This window comes from Typopeltis vanoorti, chromosome 16 (assembly GCF_054136105.1).
Source record: "Typopeltis vanoorti isolate ZY-2024b chromosome 16, IOZ_Tvanoo_1.0, whole genome shotgun sequence".
Lineage (NCBI taxonomy): Eukaryota > Metazoa > Arthropoda > Arachnida > Uropygi > Thelyphonidae > Typopeltis > Typopeltis vanoorti.
Genome location: NC_143564.1, coordinates 106066169 through 106092866, shown reverse-complemented (window position 1 = coordinate 106092866; position 26698 = coordinate 106066169). Strand labels below are relative to the sequence as shown.

Below are 26698 nucleotides of genomic sequence, written 5' to 3'. Positions count from 1 at the left end.
GTCCTTGGGCACAATTATGGTACAAGATTAATGGTGGTTGGGTGAAGGAAGTTATAGCATGTGGACAATTTGTGAAAGACTGCTGCTGCTATCATGTATCTCTGCAACTCTTCCAGCTTGATCAATTGACTCGTTACTTCAGACTGTCTTTTAATTGTGCATATGCATCTGGTTGGTATGCCTGCAAAATGAAAAACCCTATTTTCTGGGAGGAAAAACCCTTCCATCCCCATGTGATATCATCTAGGAATCGGAGGACTTAAAAACAAGTGATGAAGAAAAGGTCAGAGTGATCATCACAATTTATAGAGCTACAGACAACAAATGAATGCAACTGAATAGGATGAGACAATGTTGGGCCAGAGCAGATCATAAGGAGATGCCATTCTCTGATGAGATATCAGACATGGAAAACGTGCAGTATTGTTAGGAAAATTGAGGTGAATAGTAGTGGTTGAAGCTACTAGTTGAGATTTTTGTAGGTGGTGATGCATATCATCTATATTGCAGTTAAGATTGGAATACTGGTGAAGCATTTTTTTTTTTTTTTTGGTATTACATTATAGGAATATGCAATATGAATTACAGACTAGCAGGCATGCCTCCCACAAAGAGTATCCAATTTTCAGTCCATTTTGTAGCCTCAACAGTTTCCCTCAGTAACAGGAAGAAGTTACTCAAACTTCTTCCAGGCACATATGACAAAATGGTAGTTTTTTTAGTAGCTAGTAAGAGGGGGGGGGGATGCAGAAACCAAAAACTTAACTATGGGAAACAAATGGCAAAAGCCACTTCAAACCTCCAAAAGCTGTTGGGTTTCACTGGCCAATGAACATCATCTACCATCTAGAGGAGATATGCCATTTTTTTTGGCAGCAATACTTACTAGGAATGCGAGAGCATTATTTGAAACTACACCAGATGGAGCTGGTTTGGCTTGGCTGGGAGACTACATATCACACATTCACATGAATGAATACAGTTGACCCTTGAACTTACTACTAATAAATAGCCTACTGTTGACCAAAAGCCTTACCGATAACATAAATAGTTTATTAACATTTTGTATATTATATGTATTATATACTGTATTCTTACAATAAAGTAAGCTAGAGAAAAGAAAATGTTATTAAGAAAATCATAAGGAAGAGAAAATATATTTAATTTACATTGTCTGTTTACAAGATGATTCATCTGTCTGTCAGCCTAAATCAATATTGTCTTATGATACAAATATTGTCTATGTTATACAAAATACTGTAGATGTTATACATATCACCAGTGCCACACCATGGATAGAAGGCGCCCTTGTGCAAAACGTTTTTCAGTGCCCCCATAAAATAAGTTTCCATGAAAAATTTATGCGAAAAATTTTATTTTGTTAAAAGTACAAAACAGTTTATATATAAAAATAAATTTTATTTAACAATAGCAAAACATTGTAATCACTGAAATTCATAAATAAGAAAATTTTAATAATAAACATTTTCAAAAATGCTTATTCCTTAATATAATACAACATAATATATATATATATATATATATATATATATATATATAAACAAAAATTACTTTTATTTTAATATAAAAAGAAATATTACATAACGAAGATAATCTGGATTCATGCTTTTAACTATATAGCAATTAGTATAAATATAGATTTATTTTGCATATTTATCTGTCTTGCTTTGGCCACCACAAAATTTTTAATAATATCTTTAATGTCTAATGAATCCACAATATTATTTTCAATTGATATAATTGATAAATCCGTTAGACACTCTCCAGACATTGTTGACCGCAAATAATTTTTTATTAGTTTCAGTTTTGAAAAACTTCTTTCCCCTGATGCTACGGATATTGGTAATGTTAAATAAATACGCATCACAATCACAGTATTCAGAAACGTGTCGGTTAATTTATTTTCGTATATATATATAATTTAAAACATCCTGAGGAGCCGACTCTTTTTTTTAACAAAACATTGCAAAGTTTTTAATTCCTCAAATAGTCATTACCATCAATATCGCGATTGTCGGAATCTTGATTGTCGCTCAGTTTTAAGTGCAAATCTTTACAGTGTTTCATTAAATCTTCATCGCTTCAATCTTTTAATTTGCTAATGTCTCTTAAACTTTAAAGTCTTCGCTATGTTGTTTTAAGAGTATGAATCTTTCCATGACTGAAATTATTGTCGTGTCTAAAATCACGAAGAAAAAAATTATTTTAAAATTTTGTTTAGAATCATGCATTGTCTCATCTGATGCTTTGTAACCAAACATTTTTGTTTTTGTTATTTTGAGAATATCTTGAAAAATAGGATCAATATTAAGATCGTTTGCTACTTCTTTTGCAGTTCTAATAATATTTTCAAAATAATATTGGTCTGTTCGGTGAGTATTTAATTCTTGTATAACATAATCAAGAGTTTCTGCAATTTTTCCTATATCAAATGTCGGATTCTGCATTATTTTGCTTGCAACATTTACGAGACTTAAGATTTTGTACCAACCATGAACAGAGCAAATAAATTTAAATGAATAAATCTTTGAAATTAAGTTGTCTGCCTGAACTCTAGAATCGATATCTTTAGTTTCATCTTCTGTAATATCAAAAAGAGCTTGGTAAATTTCCTTGATATTATTTTTAAGTGGCTTTATTGCTTCTACTCTACTTTCCCACCTAGTAGCAGAAAGTGGTTTCAAATTTAAAACACGAATGTTTTTTTAATATAGCCCAACGTTTCACAGATATTGAAAAATAATTATATAATTCCTGTATTACCCCCCAAAAATTTACAGTTTCACAGGATATCTTAGCTGCATCATTAACTACCAAATTTAATGAATGAGCAGCACACGGAATAAAAAAAGCCTTTGAATTTATTTCAAGGATTTTCTGCAGTCCATTATGTTTGCCTCGCATATTTAAACCGTTATCATAAGCTTGGCCGCATAAATCTGAATATTGAAAAATAATTATATAATTATTTTTCAATATTCAGATATTGAAAAATAATTATATAATTCCTGTATTACCCCCAAAAAATTTACAGTTTCAGGATATCTTAGCTGCAATCATTAACTACCAAATTTAATGAATGAGCAGCACATGGAATAAAAAAAGCCCTTGAATTTATTTCAAGGATTTTCTGCAGTCCATTATGTTTGCCTCGCATATTTGAACCGTTATCATAAGCTTGGCCGCGTAAATCTGAAATGTTAATATTCAATAATTTTAAATAATTTCTTATAAATTGAAATAGTCCTTGCCCAGTGGTATCTTCTACAGATTGAAAACCCAAAAAAATGTTCATGAATTTCTGCTATATTTGTATCTTTATTTTGATTAACAAATCTAATAATAATAGATAATTGTTCTGTGTGGCTTATATCCAGAGTAGTGTCAAGAATTAATGAATAATATTTCGCTTCTTTAATCATTTCTAAAATTTTTTGTTTTATAGCTTCAGAAATTATACAGATTTCATTTTGTATTTTATCACCTAAATAATGAGTAATGTTCCTTTTTTGTGATGTTTGGATGCGATGCAAGTGTTCTGCCATTATCGAATCAAATTTAGCGACAGTTTCTACTACCTTTAAAAAATTGCCGTTATCATTTTCAAAAAGTTTTTGTGAAAAACCTCTAAAAGCTATACACTGTCTTGATAAATATTGTATTATGTAGATTAACCGTTCTATAACAGAATGCCAATATTTTTTCTCAGTTTTGTATAATCTTTGTTGTGTGCAATCAATAGTGCATTTCTTAATCAATGACATTTTAAGTTCGCTGTATTTTGAATAGTTTTTAATGTGTACGGAACATGTCTCACGTATTTTTAGTATATGACTCAAATGTTGCCAATCGTTACAACCGTATTCATTAGCAAGGTGGGAATTATGACTACCAAATATTTTACAATAATAACAGAAAACCAAATTTTGCGATTCTGAATAAACTAAATAACTTCGTAAAAGTTTTTCTCCATTTGCTAAAGTTCGATAATAGTATGAATCGGAGAACTTGCAGCCAGATTCATCTTTGGGAAATTCTTTATTAACTACTTGACATGGGCAATGCTCAACTAAACAATCACTAACTTTGGCAGTTATATAATTCGGCCAAGCACCTGGATCATTAACATTAAAATTTGAAGTTTTGTGTTTCGCTGAATCGGAATCCAATATTTCTTCTGCTGCAACTTCTGTAGACAGTCCAGTTTCATTTTTGCATGTAACATTTGTTTCTTCATAGTTACCTTGTGTCCTCTCTTTTTTCTGGAGTAGAGCTACACGGAGTACTTGCTTCGTCAGAACTTTCTGTTCTTCGTTTTTTATGTGGTCCTGAAGTTAAAATTATCCTGGAGCAGATATCTCATCAGACCACAATCCCATAGTTGCAGAAATACGTCTTAGATTAAAATCAGCTAAAAAATCACAAAAGAAGAAAAAGAAAATTGACGTAGAAAAACTGAAAGACCCGAACATAAATAAAAATGCCAAGACACAGCTTAACCTGCGATTACAACAGATTAACATAGAAGAAAATAAAAGTGTGGAATCTCTTTGGAATAGCTTAAAGAATGCCAACAAGTATTGAAGAAGTAGGTTATGTGAATAATATAAAACAACAGGAATGGATGACAGATGAGATTCTTTCTCTTATTGATACAAGAAGAATGTATAAAAACAAAGACCTAGCCAGGTATACAGAAACACATAACATCATCAAGGAAAAAATAAAAGAAGCCAAGGAAAATTGGATGAAAAATTTATGTACTGAAATTGAACTGCTTCAGAAACAACATGATAATTTCAATCTGTATAAGAAAATCAACGAAATTTCCGGAAAACTGAGGAAAAAGCAAATAGTGTCTCTAAGAGACGAAAATGGAAAAATAGTTCTAGAAGAAGAGAATAAAGCACAGATTTGGATAAAATATGTAACAGAACTTTTCAATGATACTAGACAGAAGCCTATAAATATAAAAGATAACATTCAAGGACCAGCAATCATGAAATGCGAAATAGAGAATGCTATACAAACAAGTAAAACAGGAAAAGCCAGTGGACCAGATGGTGTGCAAACAGAATTTTTAAAATTAATCGAACCAGATAACATCAAACTTCTTGAAAAACTATTTAATAAAATATATGAAAGTGATGAATTTCCATCAGATTGGCTCAAATCTACATTTATCACTATCCCAAAGCGAATTCCTGTGGTGACTTCAGACTTATTAGTCTAACGAGCCAAACATTAAAAATATTTTTGAAAGTAATTCAGAATCGCATTTATAGAAAAAGTGAAGAAACTCTAAGTGAAACACAATTCGGCTTTCGGAATGGTTTTGGTACTAGAGAGGCCCTTTTCTGTACCCAAATATTGATACAAAAATGCATAGAAAAACAGAAATCTGTCTTTATGTGTTTCATAGATTTTGAAAAAGCATTCGACAAAGTCAGACACACCAACTTAATAGAAATCCTTCAACAAATAAGGCTATACGAACAAGACATAAGACTAATAACAAATCTGTATTGGAATCAGTCAGCTACCATTCAATTAGACAACATTACCACCAGTGATATTAACATCAAAAGAGGAGTGAGACAAGGATGTGTGCTCTCACCACTCCTGTTCAACATATATGCAGAGGTAATCTTTAAAACAGCATTGGAAGAATGTCCAGAGGGAATCACAATAAATGGAAAGATTGTTAACAACCTACGATATGCAGATGACACCGTGCTAATTGCAGATAACATTATGGATCTCCAAAAACTCATTGACAGAGTATACATAGAAAGTCAAAGAATGGGAATAAATATAAACATCAACAAGACAAAATACATGATCATCAGCAAACATCCAGCCTCATCAATGAAACTGACACTCAATGGGAAAAATATTGATCAAGTGTCAAGATATAAATATCTTAGTTGCTGGCTTAATGAACGGTGGGATCCAGAAATAGATATAAAGACAAGGATTGAAGTTGCACGGCAGTCCTTCATGAAAATGAGAACACTATTCTGCAATAAAGACCTAAACATGGAAGTCAGATGCCGAATGCTGAAATGTTACGTATGGTCTATTCTGCTCTATGGAGTTGAAACATGGACATTGAAGGCGACAACCATCAAGAAAATCGAAGCCTTTGAGATGTGGCTATACAGAAGAATGCTAAAGATATCATGGACAGAAAAAATTACCAATGAAGATGTCTTAAAATCCATTGGCAAAGCTAAACATCTTGTACAAATAATCAAGAAACGAAAAACATCATATCTTGGACACATCATGAGAAACAGCAAATACCAACTTCTACAAACTATTTTGGTAGGAAGAATTGATGGCAAAGGAACTAGAGGAAGAAAAAGAATATCATGGTTTGACAACATCAAGACGTGGACAGGAAAGAGCAGTGCACAACTGCTCAGATTAACACAAGATCGCAGTTTGTTCGCCAAGATGGTCGCTGACCTTCGATAGAAGATAGCACAATAAGAAGAAGAAGTTAAAAATTTATTCAGCGATCCAGCCAGTTTATGTTCCAGTTGTACTCGCTGCAATTGTCTTTTCCTGTTTTGTGCACCAGATAACTTCTTTGGCTTTTTTTCCGACATCTAAGGGTTAACACACTTGGTTAGAGTTTAAAATAAGAAGAGCGTTAAAAGTTGTCCACAAAATAAATAATAATTTCTGAAATTTTCCCTTCAACTTATTTTTTAACCCCTTAACTGACTATTATTTTTAAGGTGAATGGCCCAAGACTGACTTTTTTTTTTTTAATTACAGAATTTGATTTTTCAGATGTTTTGAATAATAAATATGCTTACATTTTAGGTATTTTTTGAAAATTAACATGTAGAGATATTAGCCACTGATTGATTTCTCAGTGATATTTATTTAATATTTTTTTACATTCTGGTAATTGTTTAATAATTAAGAAATTTCTAGAATATTAAAATTATTTATTAAAGAAATCAATAAAAGGACCCCAATGTCTTCCAACCAGAACAAGAACAAATATATAAATAAATCTCTTATTGAAAATTATTTATTAACATAAAAATCTTTTGTTTTCAAAATAAAATAATTAACTAAAATTAAACAATTTAACTGATTTTCAAACTTAGCAAAAATATAATAGATGTACTTACTTTACATGAATAATAATCCAAATTCACAAAAAAATTTACTAAACAATCATAAATATATTTTATAAAACAAAAGGCAACTGCACAGTAACACTGTTAGTGTAACGCACAAAATGAAATGATGCAAAAATATACCAAAAATTATCAAGAAAGGGCCAATTGCAGTATGTGTAAAAAGCTCATCTAAAGGATTTTATAGCTCATAAATAACCTATGTTTATTAATTTAATTCAAGCCGCATCAGCCTGATGCACCGATAGTCTATCCCGCATATATACAGGATTTTTAGCTAGGGTCCCTCAGCTGATTAATATGTTTATAATTTATAAACTATTATCTTTAAAATTTTATTTGTCTATAAAAAATCTAAAAATAAGTACACAACTAAATTCAAATTGTCCAAAGTCATTTAAACACAGAATACACAATACACTCAATATGTTTCACATTCAAAATTGAAATGACTCCGAAAAAAATGTAAGTGCCTGTTTGGATAGATGCTATTTCGTCTATTCAAATTTGAAGTGGAATTTAAGAAAACGAACATCGTTATGTACATCTATGTTTCAGACTAAATATTTTTGGATAGATCAGTGTTTCTGAAACTTCAGATATCCGTGTACCCTTTAATTTTCATTATTACCAAGTACTTTTTCAAAATACCCTTATCAAAATAATAATAATAATAAATAAATAAATAAAAATATATTTCATTGTAACTGTGTTTTATTTGAATTTAGATGTACATTTAAACAAAAAAAAAACATGATTTATTTTTAATAGAACAAAATTTATAAAGATACTAATCATTTTTACTTAATATAAATAATTTATCATCAATGAGAAGAGTGAAATTGCTTATTTCTATATCTGCTATATTGCTCTCTTTTGTGCGTTTTATAAATCCAGTCTTTAACCAATGATCCATACTTAACAATTTGAAAGCTAAAAAAATTACCGTATTTACTTGACTATAACTCGCACTTTTTTCCCAAAATTAAAGCTAAAAAATCGTGCTGCGAGATATATGTGGGGATTTTCGGAAACTAAAGTTTTCAGAAAAAAAAAACTGAAAATGGGTATGACTTACCAACAATCTTCTATTTTCCATCATTTCTTCTGTCCTCAAGAGCAGTTTCCTTGTGTGCAATCAGTTATCTACCCAAATAGAGTCATCTTCTTTCCCATTATATCAAACAAAAATTACCAGTAATTTAAGACTTGAGATATGTAAAACAATCCTTGACAAATTACTAATGAGAAGTGAAAGATGTGCACAATTGTAGGCCAGTATAATAGAGAAAAAGCCACTATTAAGAAGTGCATATGATTGGTGCAGTATTAACAAAAGCTCGAGCTACCCAAACAAAACAAGCTGACAATTGAATTGAAATGCTAATTCTCTTAAACCGATTTCCATAATATCTGAAATGCATTCACTATATATTTCTTAGTTTTAACACGTTCATGATGGGGTAGTGTCAAGCAAAACCATATGTTGCACCTGCTGTATATAGCAGTTTCTGTTGGAGGGGAGATGTCATTCATTAGTTAGTGTTTATATTCCCAGTTGTCTGCAATTGCACTATTTGTTGAGAAATATATATTAGTGTGCAAATGATGTCTGTGAAACCTTATCCAGTGACATGATAAAACTAATTGGTTTTAGTGTTTCTGCAGTATAATGGCAGAGGATAACGTATTGTTTATTGCAGGGAGCGAATTATCGCTCAAATGTGAAATTTGGGGAGATAGAAACCCGCAGTTTGAGTAGGAGAATTCATGCATAATATAATTTAATAGATATATATTTATATATAGACTATAAAAGTTTATGAAATTCACATCGTATGATACTTTATGGGTTGTTTCCTTAAGTATCTAATAAGTGGGTTCGAAAATGTTTAGTTTTAGTATGTATGACTGTAATTTTTTTATTAATAAAATATAATAAGCAGATATTTAACTGGCAATGGGAAATGGCGTTTTTTTGTTTGTTAACTAAATGCTGTATTGTTGTAAAATATCTTGTTGCCGTAATACGGCTGAGCGAGTGCCCTTATTAAGCAGCGCCGTGAGGCAGGCTGCCTCTATGCTACATCCTGTCAACGGTACTGGGCAAAGCACAGCATAAGAATGAATTCACAGTCTGTCTTAAACTAACAATTTCCACTGCCTCTATGCTACATCCTGTCAACGGTACTGGGCAAAGCACAGCATAAGAATGAATTCATGGTCTGTCTTAAACTAACAATTTCCACTAAAAATATAATAAACAATCTAAAATATTTCTAAAATTTTCGCTGAGTCGATGCTTATTCTGTGAAATAAAATCTGTGGTAATATTGATAACGTTTCACTTCAAACGATATAATTCAAGAATAAGAAAATTTATATTTTTTAAAATTATTTCCCATGGTGAAATGGCACCCCTATCTTCAAGCGCCCTTGTGCAGCGCACAATCTGCACAACCGCACGGCTCGGCCCTGCATATCACTAACACTAGACATCAAAAAATATAGCAAATCTATGTGGCTTTGGTCAGAAATTTTCAGTAGTTCATTGCAGTGAATGGCTTTTGTTATAGTGAGCATTGGCAATAGAGGATTACATTAAGAGAGCAGTGAAGCTCTCATTGATAGGCTAATTTAAATAATAACGACTGCCTCAAACTTTTCTAGTTTTGGGAAGTGATCATACTAAATACACCTCGCCAGTGTAATTAATATTTTTTTTTTAAAACAAATTATTTACTTTTTACCTGAGTGTATACAGAATGAGCTCATATAATGCTTGCAAAGTCTCATATTTTTAACTTATGCTTTTTCATTTTAAAGTGTTATTCGGTGTTTTAAATCATTCCGTAAGACTGATAATGGTCATGAGCCATAACTGAAAATTATTGTGTACTTATAATAAAAAACTACAGTAAGTTGGTTTTTCATTTCTAATTTTTATCTTAATATCTTCTAAAATGTTTCTATTTTTCATTACCCCCCCACACACACACGCATGACCTGCTAACTCATCTTCAGCTGAAAAGCAATTATAAAAATTCTTTGCATCTAGGGCTCATTATCCTGGTCAAAATCTTAATAACAGTACTTTTTAATTTATGATACTGAGATACCATAATTTTTCTCAATCAATTTTAATGAAAACTGGATAAAATAAGGTAAGAAAAAAGTAAGTAATTAGTTGAATTCATGTTTTATATCAAACTTGTATTACAATAATAAATATTCTGAAAAAAAAATTTAAAAAATACCATTTTCTAAAAACAAAAAAACACACAATAATAATGCAAATTTTAGCTTTGCTTAACATCCACTCTACCTCTTCAAATAAAGTGAACTCTTTAGAAACATAAGCAGCCCATAGTCCATTACCAGCACTAATGATCTAAGAGGTGAGAAGTATTCTATGAGGGATGATGTGAAGTTGTTGGACAAAACAGAACGTGGCAGATTGTAAGTCTTCTGCCACGTTATGAAAGAGGCAAGCTGAGGAGGGCACTGAGAGCAAAAAAATCAAATCAATACACAGGTTGTGCAGGAGTGATGTAAGGTTTGTGGACTTATGGTGTGAGTCTGACAGAAAGAAGGTTTGTATAATGCTGATGGACTGCACTTAAATGGTTTTGGTGTTAGGTGTCGAGAGAGAGAGAGATCTTTGTTCACTGAAAGTGCTGAAATGCAAACTCAGGAAATGTTATACAATTAGAGTGGATGTAAGTGTGTGTGGAGGCACCCATTAGGCAAGTGAGCGAGCATGACAGTTACTAACAAACGCAGAATCTAGTCTCTCAAGTAACAATAGTGAATAGGGTGGTCAATTCTGGAAGTAAAGGTGGCTGGAGGTCTAAAGGGATGCTACAATTTCAATATGTTAATGCCAGAAGTATCAGAAACAAGGAAGAGGAGGAGTTTGGGGACACTGGTTAGTGCAACTTGTCAAAGTTATAGTAATTAGTGAGACTTGGCTAATAGCAAATGATGTAGTTAAAGGAAAAGAATAGGAAGGGTTTATTTAATATTTTCAGTGAGGCCAAAGAAGACAAGATGGGAAGAGCAACAGATGAAATGCAGCAAAAAGAATAAGAGAGAGAGAGAGAGAGGCAGGATGATGGCCACTCTTTTGATACAGTCTTTGGTGTGAGATTGAGGCAACAAGACAAAATGTACAGTTTCTGCTATAAGCCAGGGGGTTCCAGGGATAATCTAGAAGGCATGCATCAGCAAATTAGTACAATGAGAAGGTTGAGTAATTATTATGGGAGACTTTAACTATGGAGAATGGAATTTATACACCTACTGAGAGATAATTACTTGAGGCAGCATGCGATGGGGGGGGGACTCAGGATACAAGAGTATTGGATCTGGTCATGGGATCAGAAGAGCTATCCATAACTAAGGTGGCCAGAATGCCTCTGACTGGAAAGAGTGGCCATGTGGTCTTGACTTGGGATGCTGTAAAACATGAGGAATAATCTGTCAAGAATGGGCATATGTGGAACTACAAGGCAGGTGATTATGACACGCTTAGGAGGAAGCCTGAAGCTGTGCATATTGTATTTGCGAGGTCAGAAGGGTTAATCAAGTAGGAATTAGATGGATAAGTAGTATCATTAAGCATGAGCAGCAAAAAAAGAAAATCTTGTAGAGGATATATAAGGAGACACGTGACAAGCAAGCTGATGAACGGTACAAGGGTCATGCCAGAAAAGTGACCCGCATGGTAAGGAAGGCAAAAGCAGGTTATGACAAGAAACTAGCTGAGCAGGCTAAAGGGAATCCCCAAGAGTTTTTTTCTACATGGCAAATAAGAGGATAAATGACAATGGAAGGATAGTCTTAATGAGTGCTGATGATGTTGAGTTACTGAGGTACTACTTTGTAAGAGTATATCATTCAAGTGAGGTTACTGCTGTGACATATGTGATAATGGAATAATGTGGAAATGGAGGTGGATAAATTGGTGGTTCTTAGGATATTGCAGAATCTCGATGTAAATATGACCATGGGATATCAGCTCATGCTTTATGAGAATCTGCAAGAGAACTGGCAATACCTCAGACTAAACTCTTTAATTTAAGAGCCGACTCTGGCAGAGTTCCAAGGAACTGGAAAGAGGGGAAAATAACTCCTTTGCACTGCAATAGCAAATAAGATAAATCGATCAGTATCTCAGAAGGTGGTGTTTAAAGTACTGGAAAAGTTAGTCAAAAAGATAATTCAGGAATGGAGTGATAAAAATATGATACTCTACAAGAGAGTCATGCTTAGTAATTTACTAACTTTTTATAATAGAATGACAGCCGAGTTGGATAAAGGGAATGACTACATGATGATTCTGTTGTATTTTGCAAAGGCATCTGACAAAATACCACACAGAACTCTCTTATGCAAATCAGAACAAATGAAGATGGATAATAGAGTATTAGATAATACTCTATTATCTAGAGTAATATATAATTGAGTAATAATAAATAATCATGTTAAGCGATGTGGGAGAGATAGCAGAATGATTTAAATAGGCTGTCAGTATGGACAAAAGATTATGGGTATTATGTTATAATGTGAAAAAATGTAAAGTTATGCATTTTGGGATAAATAGATTATAAGCTGTGTGCCACAATGATGGAACTCTACCCCAGGAAATATATGATGTTAAGGGTTTTTTTTTTTTGTTTGTTTTTTTTTTGGAGGGGGGGGAGTTGTAGATAGAATTGAAGTCTAGAGGGAATATTACTAAGTTTGCCAAGGTAGCTCAATATGGATTAGTTGCCTATTGAAAAACACACTAACAAGTAGAGATTAAAAAAAAAGTTGTTAGTCCTCTTTGTAAGGCCTTGATATGTCCACATTAGGATTACTGTGGTAAGGTCTGGTCATCTGGGTTTCTTGCGGATGAGGAAGTAGTGGAGAAGATCCAGAGGCAAGTGACCAAGATGGTAAGCACAATATGAAATGCTCTCTATGAGGAAAGAGTGAGGGTTTGTGGGATACCAAAGTTGGTTGATAGATGAAAGAGAGGGGATATAATAGAAACATTTAAGTATTAAAGGGTTTTATAGGACTGATGCAGGGAAGTGTTTCAGCACTTGGTCAGAGGGGTAGAACAAGACGTCATCCATGGAAGTTGCATATGAGTGTGGTTAGTTAGAACGTAAGGTGAGGACTAGATTCTTTGCTTGGAGAGAGGTAAATGAATGGGTTGCCAGAGTCAGTTGTGAGCACTTGGTCTTTTAATAGGTTCAAGGAGCAGTATTATAGATATTATGTGGATAATTTAGGTCTCCCTCAATCAGTCTTCAGAGATGCCTGGACAATAATAATAATGATGTTATTTACTAAAGTGGATCTAATTTTTATATATTTCATTTACCTTAGAAAATGACCTTTCAGATTCTATGCTGTAGTGAAATAGTCATAGACAAGTTGACAATTCACTCCTTATATTCCCTCATCCTCATAAAATCTTACTTTTTATGTAACCATGTTTTTTTAGTTTTGAATTTTTGGGGTAGGAACAGTTATAAGTGTTTCATTAATTGCCAAACTCAAGTTTATCTTTTAATGACTATCTCATTATAGTCAGGAAATTTCTTACTTTGAAAAGAATTTGTTGAACACTGATGTTCTGTTCCATACTGGTCTTCTAATATTGAATTTCTGTTAATCATTTTCTGAAGGAGGAGATATTTTTTTAAGCAAAGTATAATTTTCACTATAGTATCTTTACTGAGTCGAAGAAATAATTCGCTATCATCTTATGTTTTGTTTTGCAAATACTGAAGAACCTGTGATAAACTTGTACACCTCTGTGAAATACAGTTTCACAGAAGCATACACACAATGTTGTATGCAATTCTCTAGCTATTGATTGCCAAGTATTTTCATTGTACATTTTAAGGCACCATCTAAAAATAAAAGATTTACTTCTTTGCAGCATATTGCATCTACCTCTAACTTTATTGGGATTAGTGTAGATATAGTTGCATATAACAAATTAATTTCATCCTCACAAAATGAAATACTTGAATCTAAATCAAGAATTAATGCTAATGTCCAACTGCAGGAAAGGGAGTCAGCTGATGGGGCTTGTCATGACTCCAACACCTGTTGTTATGTAAGTGCCTTACTAAGAGAAAAATATTTTTATATTATAACAATCTCTGAAATCATTATTCACTAACATGCAATATTTATTTTTACTTTTGTGTCCAACAAAGTGTCTATTAACCATATTTTGAGTTTCATGGCATTTTCAGGTTTCCTTTACATTTATTTTGTGTAAAACAATCCCTCAGTTGTAAATTCAGTAATCATAATAATGATTTATTGTCAAATTTATAACATTTATATGTATAAGTCACAAACAATTATCTTTTTAAATTAGTACCAAAAAATCAGTATTTGTGTATCAATACCGGTATTTAAAAAAAGGCCAGCATCCCAGATGACGTATGAACCAAGCTGCAAGGAGCTTGCAAGAATGCATCTATTGCTGTGTGTGTGTGTGTGTGTGTGTTGGGGGGGGGTCTGTATTTTACTCATGACAGAGCATATGTGTGGGAAGAAAACATAGCATCACATCTGTTACATTCCATCATTAGTATTTATTTTTAAAAAAAAAAAAAACAACTTTTGAAATATGCTTAGATAGACAGCGCTATCATGTTATATATATATATATATTAAAATATGAAACACATGGTATCTCAAATTACAATAATCAGGGGGTCACTACTAATGCTTTTTTTTTGGGGGGGGGGTAAGAAAATAAGTACCAGCACTCATTCTTTGCTAGCTGAAAAAATTGAAGATTGAAAGGATATGAAAACAAATCTAAATAAAATAGTATTTATCTATGCTGCTTGGAAAAAAGTCAAAAGACACCACATGGTGAAGGAACAAACAGCCATGGAACCTACCTTAATAAGATGTAAGACTTCCTTTCATCTTATTAAGCAGCAATTACTGCAGCAATCCCACAGAGCATACTTTCCACAAACATATGATTAATGACCAATGGGAATTTTAGACCATTCTTCCTGTAGGCATGTAATGAGGTTCTGGAGTGTTGTGGGGCAGGTGTCCCTTGACCTCACGCGATGCTCCAGTTCATCCCATAGATGTTCAACAGAGTTGATATCAGGGCTCTGTGGAGGCCAGTCAAGTGTGGTGGTGATGTTCATGTACACAAACTGCACAGTTACAGCAGCAGCATTTTGACACAGTGCAATGTCTTGCAGAAAGGGACAATGGTCAGTTCCATGAAAATGCCACAAAAGTAAGATTGCCTTGTCCAGAATGGTCAGATACCTTTTGGAGTTCAGTGTTTGTTGCACCACAAATAGAGGTCGAAGGCCAAACCTGGAAAAACAGAACCATACCATCACATCACCACCTTTGAATTTCATAGTTGGGGCTATGCACTCTAGTTAGACATGTTCACCAGATGCTACACTCATCCATCTGCTCGGTAGAGAGTGTAGCACGATTCATTGCTCTATAACACAGCTTTCCAAGTTTCCAGGTCTCACCGTACATGCTCTTTGCACTATTGAAGATGATACTGCATGTGTTGTTTGGATAATGTGAGCTTGCATATCATGGTCCTACCATGGAAACCCATGTTGTGAGCCTCAGTTCTAGATGTTTTTGTGGAGATTTGTGTTCAGCCGATGCCTTGAACTCTGCATTCAATATTTCTGCCAAAGAATGATGGTTTTTGTATATTATCCTTCATAACACCATGTTCGATGAGTGCAGTGGGTTATTGTTCACCCAAAAGCACTTGCAGTTGACTCCCATGCTTCCATCTAAGAATGGTATCATTAATTTTTGACCTGGGATGGCCTAATTTTCTCAACAATTTGCCAAACTGATAGGCCTGCAACATGGCATCCTATCACAATGCCTCATTCAAACTCTGTCAGATCGGTTTTCACACCCTTTTCACCTAGACAAAATTGCACTGGGTGTGCGGAGAACCGACCAGGACTTCTGACCTAATGTCCAATCCTCACCTTCTCGTAGTGCACCCTGTTGGGTATCTACTTGGATACCGAATGAACGAGGATGGGCTGGCAATTTGGGATTTAGCCGACAAAATTGTATTCCTATTGGTTAAACCAAAATAAAAAATGATGGTATGACATGACAAAATTTCATGCTGGCTGGGGCATTGTCTGGTTAAACAAGGCTCCCGTTGTTTTTGTCAGGGAACCAGGGCGAACAGCGAAAAGTCAGCTACTGGAACAAATCTGAAAACGAACCCCAACTCAACATCACCAGAGTTAAAGATTGGTACTATCAACATTATAAGCCTGAATGGCAAAGAAATGGAGCTATCTGAGGAATTAGATAAGTACCAGATCGACATAATAGGGGTGACTGAAACAAAAAAAAAAAAACTGGTGAGATCTTTCTGAGCAATAAATACAAAATGTTATATTCAGGCAATGACAATCAAGGAAAAGAAGGAGTAGCCATAGTATTCAACACAAAATACGAGGCTAATCTTCTTGAATGGCAGTCAGTCTAAAGTAGAGTAATGTGGACAAATATGAGAATGGGGAACTGGACAATGAGACTTATTTGTATCTATGGTCCCACAGAAGGTTCTACTAAGGTAGAAGTGGAGGAATTTTTTTAGGCTTTAGAAAAAGCAACTGACACAATGAAAAAGGAAAAGTTGGTCCTACTTGGGGATCTAAATAGCAGAGTAGGAAATGATTGTGAGCATACAAAATTATTTTGGAAAATTTGGAGAAAAGAGCAAAGCTAATAATAATGGCAAATATCTGTGGATTTCTGCTCAGGACATGGACTGGTTATTACTAACACCATGTTCCAACATAAAAATGTGCACAAATTCACTTGGCAAGGAATAAGAAAAGTCTCATTGACTGTTATTGTTGACAGTGATGTTTTCTCTCTAGTGCAGGACACCAGAGTGTACAGAGGATTTGAAATTGGAAGTGATCACTATTTAGTCTTGAGCAGGATAAAATTGAATTTCATATTGAAAAGAATAACATGTAAGAAAGTTTTAAAGCGAATGAAAGTTGAGCAGCTCTCAGATGTGAACTGTAGACCTAAAATACACAAAGATTATTGAAGAAAAAATGAAAGAGTTTGAGAACAGGAATCAAACCTTGGAGATTCAGTGACAAACTCTGAAGAAAACATTGATTGATTCAGCCAGAGAGGCATGTGGTGAGGTTGCCTGCAAAGATAGAAAAATCAGAACTCCCTGGTGGACACAGGAAGTTAAAGAGGCAGTGAAGGAAAAGAAGAAAGCTTATCAAAAGTTCATGTCAAATAAGTCAGCTTGTGCTCTTAGAGAATACAGAGACAAATGCAAGAATGCTAAACACTGTGTAAAACTAACTAAACAAAAGTCATGGGAGGACTTCGGCAAGAATATAGAAAATAAATATCCAGTCGGTGGCAAAATATTCTGGAGGTTGTTGAAGAAGCGTAGGAATGGAGGAAAGAGTGCTGTAAAAGGAGTTAGAAATTATAAAGGTGATATCAAAACTGGAAGAAAAGATATCCTTGAAGTATGGAGTAATTACTTTGAAAAACTGCTAAATGAAACAAGCAGTGATGACAGCACAGTGGTAAAAAACACTGACCAGGCATGCAGTCAGGAATACATATCCATACTTGAAGTAGAAAAATCCATCAAAGGCTTGAAATGTGGAAAGGCAGCAGGAGTAGATGATATTCGACCAGAAATGATGAAGTATGGTGGTATAAGAGTCTTACAGTGGCTGCAGTGCATAGTTCAGAAAGCCTAGACAGAGGGACGAATTCCCGATGATTGGAGTAGAGCTCTCATAGTACCCATATATAAAAAGGGAAATAAAACTGAATGTGAGAATTACAGAGGTATTTCCCTGCTGAGTGTTCCTGGCAAGATCTATGCAAGTATACTTGAGAAATAGTTGAGAAGAATTGTGGAAGAAAAGCTTGGTGAAGAACAAGCCAGATTCAGGCCAAATAGAGGCTGTCAGGATCAGATCTTCACTTTACGACAAACAGTCGAGAAAGCATGGGAATATAACAGAGATCTGTATTTAAGTTTTGTCGATTTGGAAAAGGCATATGACAAGGTGCCAAGAGAGAAGCTATTCAATACGCTACATATAGTGTCAATGGGGCATCATATCAAGCAATACTTAGTCTTTATTTGAGTTGTAAGTCAGCACTTAGAATTCAAGAAAGTACAGGAAGATGGTTTGATGTTAAATGTGGTGTGAGACAAGGATGCACATTATCCCCTCTGTTATTCATTATCTATATGGATCACATTATGAAAGAAAGTGGTATTAAACATGATATCAAAATTGAAGATGTTAATGTCAGCTTTATGCGTATGATGTTATACTTCTAAATAAATCTGCTACAAGTCTGCAGGATTCTCTGACTAAATTGAGTAGCTGTTGTAATAGATATGGTATGAAAGTCAGCAATAAAAAGACAAAAACAATGAAATAGGCAGAAAATAAGGGGATAAACATCCTTTGTTGTTGTTGAAAGTTTATTTTTCACTTGGTTAGAGTATAATAAATTTAGTTTAATCTTTTATCCAAGTGTGAGCAAACAAAGTTTGCGCCTGAAAGTATCTTCAGGACTGGGGTAAGGTGGTACAACACCATGGCACACCTTGCAAAGGTGGAGCAAGCTACCAACACTCCTATCTCAGTATCTCCCATAATGCAAAACACATCTCCTTGTGGATATGTCTAATGTTATGCATTAAGGGAAGGGCCACAACCCAGACTAGTTTCGACCTTTATTGAGGTCTCTTCAGTGGGAGCCAGGCCCAAGTGGAGATATCAGGCAGAAGCATTAGCAGGTCATCTCTACCTGGAGTTGCCAATTGGTGTGCCACCCTTTTTTAATAAATTACTCTGGATTTAGAGAAAGATGTTGAAAGTTTATTTTTCACTTGGTCAGAGTATAATAAATTTAATTTAATCCTTTATTCAAGTGTGAGCAAACAAAGTTTGCACCTGAAAGTATCTTCACGACTGGGGTAAGGTGGTACAACACCAGGGCACTCCTTGCAAAGGTGGAGCAAGCTACCAACACTCCTACCTCAGTATCTCCCATAATGCAAAACGCATCTCCTTGCGGATATGTCTAATGTTATGCATTAAGGGAAGGGCCACAACCCAGACTAGTTTCGACTTTTATTGAGGTCTCTTCAGTGGGAGCCAGGCCCAAGTGGAGATACCAGGCAGAAGCATTAGCAGTTCATCTCTACCTATAGGAATTGCCAAATGGTGTGCCACCCTTTTTTAATAAATTACTCTGGATTTAGAGAAAGATGTTGAAAGTTTGTTTTTCACTTGGTTAGAGTATAATAAATTTAGTTTAATCCTTTATCCAAGTGTGAGCAAAGAAAGTTTGTGCCTGAAAGTATCTTCAGGACTTACCCAAGTCCTGAAGATACTTTCAGGTGAAAAGAACTTAAGTCCTGAAGCTTAGTGAAAAGAACTTACATACCTTCACTATACGAATGCCATAAAGGTGTAATTATATTTTAGTAAGATAAAAAGCCAAATGGCTTGTTTTCTGGCACCTTAATACAGAAAATAAGGGGATAAACATCCTTTGTTGTTTTATAGCCAGTAAGTGAATCTAAAGATAGATAACTATGATCTATAAGTTTCATGCCGAAAAAAATATTTTTATCTTAACTAAAATATAATTACACCTTCATGGCATTCGTATAGTGAAGGTATGTAAGTTCTTTTCACTAAGCTTTGATATCTTCCAGGTCTACCTACTCACTGATGAGACCTCAAAAAAGGTTGAAACCGGTCTGGGTAGTGACCTCTCCTCATAATGTAATGACAGTATTACATCACCTAGGAGCTGTTTTTTACATTATGAGAAAATATCAAGCATAGTGAACGAGCTTGCTCCACCTTTACTTCAAATTGCCTTCGCCGATAGTTTTTCGGCATGAAACTTATAGATCGCAGTTATCGATCTTTAGTTTCGCTTACTGGCTATAAAACAACAAAGGATGTTTATCCCCTTATTTTCTATATTAAGGTGCCAGAAAACTAGCCATTTGGCTTTTTATCTTAACGAAAATAGGCAGAATGATTGAAAATGTCAATGTGTTGTGAATGGAGAACCTGTGGAACAAGTGAAACATTTCAGCTACTTAGGCACGATTTTTACCGAAGATGGTAAATTAAATATAGAAATAGACGACAGAATCAGCAAAGCTGGTATGATAGGAAGTCAATTGAATAAATTCATATGGAATAAGAGAGAAATTAGTCAGAACACTAAATTAGCTGTATACAAGACAGTGTTCAAACCAGTTTTAGCTTATGGATCTGAGTCAGAAGTAAAACACTTGACCAAAGACTAGAGACCGCAGATATGAGAGTCCTGAGAAAGATTAGAGGCGTGAACAGATGGCATCAATGGCAATATCATATTAAAAACGAGGATATTAGGAAAGAACTTGACATTGTCAACATCCTAGAATGCGTTAGCAGAGCTAATCTCAAGTGGTATGGTCATTTAAACAGAATGGGCGAAGAAAGATTAGCAAAACAAGTGTTCTCTGCCAGGTTGGCAGCAAAACGACCCAGAGGAAGACCAAGATATAGGTGGATTGATATGGTACAAAGTGCCTTAGACGATAGAAATATAAGATCTGATAATGTTGGAGTCTTGACAAGTAATAGACTGATTTGGAGGAAAATTGTAGATAGGAAGTTAGTAATGATGTAATTTTTTTCATGTAGTACTATCATATCCTGTACACCCCTTGAGGGTACATGGCAGGAATTTGATGATGACAATTGCACTGACTGCAACATTCATCCTATCACGATGCCTCATTCAAACTCCGTCAGTTCGCTTCTCGCAGCCATTTCACCTACACACAATTGCAATGACTTGGAAGCATCATACGCCTCCAAATTATACTGGCTACAAATACGTGCCAGCCTGGTTGGCAGAGTGGTTAGCATGTCTGCTCTCCAGCCAAGAGGCTACAGGTTTGAATCCCTCCATGGGCATGGATGTTTTTTGATTGGCCTACAAAATCTGTGTGGACAGGGAATCTGCGATTCTACCACTTATTCTAGCAGAAGACTTCATTCCCAAAATCCGGTGAGGTACGGGAATAACCATACGGCATCTAAGAACATGAAATGTGAAACAAACACGACTTGTTACATGCCATGATGCACCTTGCTCATGGAGAGGGTGGGGGGGTGTCTGGTGACTTCTATCCAAGCAGTGTGAATATTGTTACTTAATAGTATGATAATGTAACTGTTGCTGTCAACTTTTGCAAAAATAGGCAACTTCATTATATTCTCATTTCTTAGAAATCTTCATGCCAATCTTCTTTTCTATTTTGCATTCTTTCAACTCATTTTTTAATGCAATTCAAGCAGGATAATTGTAACCTATAAGCAGGCTCAGAGGACAGAAAAATGCAGCAAAATTGTATCTCAACCTTTAAAAAAACACCTTAAAAATTACATATTTTCTTGAATTTAGTGGTGGCATATACCTTAACAACAGTCCCGCATCCAAATCTCTTATTTTGATAATGTAGTCAGTTATATTTTGCACAGAAGTCATTTTTTTTGATCAACAGGCTAGCAACTTGGCCAGTCACTCCTTGCTGTTGGACGGTGATACCATCATGAACAAAAACAGTCCGATGCAATTTCTGAGTAACTCTTCACTCATTTTCTCACTTGTTTTTAATTTCTTAGCTGTCAAAGGGAAAAGAAACTAGTAATCCTTTACGATTTTACTTTATGGTTCAAGACAATTTTTTTGTATTACTTCTTAGGATAAACATAACCGCAAACATCAGATAAAACCATGTAAAATGATTTACTTAACATGCTCCTGAGGGGAAGAGATAAATTGACTTGTGATGTTCTTAACTTTCAGACAGGACATAAGAATTTGTCTGGTGCACTTTTCATTTTCATATCTGGTATGTATATATATATTGGTAGTTTAGTATTAGAATGAAAATGACCCTATATACCGAAACATATCTTCCCCTACAAGTACCATACTGCAGAGATGCGATGGAACAAAGTAAATTTTTATTGTATCACTAAAAACAACATACAGCCATAGTCAGTGTACACTATATTTAGTGTAAAATAGAGTAATTAGAATATTTAGCGTAATTAGAAACTGGAATGAACACCATACTACATAGACTGAAACCAAAGTAAAACTTATTGTAGCACTGAAATGCAGTCCTACTTGAAGTGCAACTCACATGAGACACAGCCTGGTGTGAATGTGCTAATATACAAACATTAAAGTAATTTAAAATTCTAAAAACAGTCATAGCAAATATCTTAATAATAGGCATAGTAAAAATGCAAATTTCATTAAATAACTAAGCTTATTTGATACTAGGTAAATCTTTAAAAAAATTACTGAATATTACAAATTTCTAAATGTACTGCATCCATAGATCCATAGGTCACACACACACACATCACTGTTTCATAAAGGTGACAGTATGCCATATTGTTGCATACCACCCCCTCACCAAAAAAAAAAAAAAGCACTGGTCATTGCATATTTAAGCATTATCCACTGCACAAGTTCTAATGACAGCATGATATACTGTACTTCAAAATCCTTATGATTTCATGAATATGTGATAATGGAAACTCTTTGGCTATGAATATTCCACAAGGAACAAATGTCTGAAACAAACTAGTAAACTTAAAAAAGGAAGCGAAGGACATAATTGTTACCTGAGCAATTTTATGAATCTGTTCTACCAATGCAGGCATTACTGCCGTAACGCTCACATCTATAATGTTTTGCACATAGTGGACTGCTTCTTCATCTGTTAAGTCAAGACGGAATTTATCTAAAACCTAACAAAATATAGAGTTCAGAGTGAAATTATGCACATTTTTTTTTACTACACATTTTAAAACAAAAAAATAAAAATTATGTTTTGCTTCACAACCAATTCTTAGATAATTGTTTCCTGTCTTTTTTTTTTTGAAGGTGTTAAAAATTCTGTGGTAACAATGTACAAGATTAAATCTAAATTTCAAAACACACACACTTTATTTAGGTTGAACTCGAGTATTTATCATAGAGGACCAGATTTTTACTTTAAGACAAGTAAGAAATCATAGAAATATAACAAGTATCTGTATATTTAAGTATTGTGGATCTCGAGAAGGCATATGAGAAGGTGAAGAAAAACTGTTGTTCAAAACACTACAATTATACAGAACAATATATAGTCTATGTTTATTTAAGTTGTAAGTCTGTAGTTACAATTGAGCAATGTACTGGAAGATAGTTTAATTGTTTAATAGTTTCTGTTGTTCTCCGCTGTTATTCATCATCTAATATGCATTACATTATATCAGTTTTAATGCTATGTTTCTTTATCAGTATAAGGGATATTAAACTCCATTCTGTATGCTGATTAAGTCTTTTCCTAAATAGATGCATTATTAGTCTTCAGACAAATGTTACAACAAATTTCATATGAAAATCAGCAATGAAAGGACAAAAACTATGAAAAACTATGTATGTTCTCCATTAACGTGTTCAAGGAACACATCAATGGAGAATATACAGTACAAGCAAAACTGAAACACATTTCAGCTATTTTTTAACAGTTTTTTTTTTTAGCAAAAATATAAAATTAAATTTGGAAACAGAGAATAGATTAAGAAAAGCTGGCTGAGGAGAGAGCCAGTTGGATAAATACATGTGGAATAAAAAGGAGAAAAATTAGCTGAAATGTTACTAGCAGTGTATATAAAGCGATGTTCAAACTAACCGATTTTAACTTATGGAGTCGAGGGTTTCGTTAGAATAGACAGAAGAATGCAGACTACGAACAGATTGCATCAATGGTGAATCATATTAAAAATGAAGATAAAAAAAAACTACCATTAGTATTCTAAATGAATAGAAGAGAAAAGGCTAGCAAAATAGGTGTATGATGACAGAATGACAGGAAAGAGACCCAGAGGATGATTATGATCTCAGTTGAGTGATGGAGTTAGAAGTGCCTTAAAAGATGAAATGTAAGATCTGACAAATAACAGATTAATTTGAAAGGAAGCTAGTAATATTGTCAGAATATGTGATACATCTCTTCAGGTACATATCAAAAATTAAAGGCAATGATAAGGATGACATCTTGCATCAGAATTATTCCCACAAGGCAGTCTTTTGGCAAGATCAAAAAGTCGTGCCAAAAGCCATCCTAAAAGATCAGATTACAAGACAAGACACTAAGTGATCCATAGATCATAATTCAAAAGTTACTTCTGAAAACATTTGTTTAATTTATGATGAATATTCTAACTTCAACTGCAATGATTCAATATACAGTTAACAGTGTCTAGTTATCTCTCTCACATGCTGTTATATTTGTGAGTTAGGGACTTAATTTGCTTAAGTTGTAATCAACTCTCACTATAGCAACATCATTATAACAAACTAACAAAAGTTTTGACCAAAGTCCCATGGGCCCCAGTTTGCTATAAGCAAACTATCCATTATAACAAACTGTGTCTGAGGTCCTATGTTTATTTGTTCGTTGTACTGCTGTTTATTATTATGGTAATTTTTAATTCAGAGTCTTATACAGCCTCTTTCCATACCATTCTAGCCTAGCTACACAGTACTTGTATTGTATAAAAACAATTAGGAATCGGAACTGTTGCTTATATATAAATATTTGTTCACCCAAGTCCAATATTTCTGGACATGGGACTCACAAACATTGACATGATCAGAGGCCATGTGATCCACCTTCAAAATAGGAGAGAAGGGTGTATTTGAAGGCAGCTAACAACAAAAAAAACAACAGTCTTGGCTTATAAGTTTTCTTAACATGTTCACAATGGCCTGGGACAAATCATCACATAGTGTATGTGACATAATGCATTCTTGGAAATGTGTTTTAAGCAGAATGTTCATAAGTTGAATTTATTTTTCCATAAGAATAATGAATTTTTTTTCCATACTGAATAATGTGTTAAATCTGTTAATGCGTTTCTGAAATAAATTACCTTAATAAAAGATAAAAACTTTTAATTTTTTCAGGAAATGACAATGCATACTAGAATATTAATTAAAAACTTTAATCAATAACTTCCTATATTTCGGGAATGTTACATTGCCATCTTCAGGGGTCATAAAACAATGATATGTACATGCAGGCACTAACACTCTAAGCAAATGAGGCAGAAGAAAGGCAACTGAGGTTGGTTGCAGAGTCCCCTTAGTGGACTAAATTGAGTTGTGTTGGCCATAAATTTGGGGCAGGTCTCATGCATCCAAATTTGTGGAGGTTTGGGAAGTTTTTCAGAGCTGAGACTGATTCAAGGAATAATCTTTCATATTTGCACTTGCTGCAGTGTAATAAAGTGGCCTTCTTCTTCTTCCAGTGCATTCTGTGGTGGGTGTCCAATGCATGTCAGGTGTTAATTTCATATGTTACAACCTGCACTGGTTTGTTTACTAGCATCTTTAGTATCTACTAGCAATGATCAGATAATGTATTCAAAAACTAAATTAAAAATTATTGGAACTAGACTATCACCTCATTTTAATCAGCATTAGTACTGTTATTAATTTATTGGAAATGTAGTTGATGCCTGTAATAAACATACTTACTATAGCAATAATTATTCCACAAAACATATACATATGCTAAAGTGTGAGTCAACAGTAATCACAGACTCAAAGATAATACACCAATTTACAATAAATACAATTTCATAAAAAAAAAAAAAAAGTTTCGTTATTATGATAAGAATGTGACAAATTACAACTAAAACAGAATAAACAAGTCAGAGGCTTGTTAAACTGATTTCTTATAAACACACACATATATATACATGCATGTGTGCCATGTATACACACCTATATATTCTTAACGACTAGATAAAATTATCAGTAGGCTGTGTCTGGCTTGCAGGTGATCCATGTTACAAACATCCTAGTCATACAAATATGTGCAATAGCAAGAACAATAATAAAGCATATATAATAAAAAATAATTGTTATTTTAGAGAGGTTTTAAGCAGAGTGTGAGACAGAATAAACTAATTTCAAATAAGAGCAAACTCTTATTTGAAATTGGAACCATTTGAATGCAAATGGATAGTCTGAAGGAATAACTCTTGTTCTAAAAACAAAAAACAAACTTACCTTTTTCACTGTTTTATCAGGTTCCAGAGCTATATCTGGAACACTTGCATCCACCATCAAAGCAAAGAGGTTTAATATAAGATTGGCATGCCTTAGAATTCAATAAATAAATAAATAAATAAAATAAGATTTCAAATGTTTTATAAATATTTGGCAAACTTAGATAAAAGTGAATGAGAAAATAAAGCAAACTATCAGACATTAAAACAAAAAAATAATTTTACAAATGTTTAATTACATATTTTTAAAACGTAATATATGCATTAAAAATCGAGTGTAATGATATTGTC

At 33.8% G+C, this 26698-nt stretch overlaps 1 protein-coding gene across 2 annotated transcripts in view; it reads right to left on the bottom strand.

The window, feature by feature from the left end:
* Pi3K59F (phosphatidylinositol 3-kinase 59F) overlaps positions 1 to 26698 on the bottom strand; it is a 586771-nt gene that overhangs the window by 10154 nt on the left and 549919 nt on the right. For both annotated transcript variants that reach the window (XM_090405919.1, XM_090405920.1), the window contains 2 exons: positions 26409 to 26499; positions 22967 to 23092 (listed from right to left, as the gene is read on the bottom strand). In XM_090405919.1, the coding sequence (XP_090262045.1) occupies positions 22967 to 23092; positions 26409 to 26499 (217 nt within the window). The remainder of the gene's footprint in view (positions 1 to 22966; positions 23093 to 26408; positions 26500 to 26698) is intronic.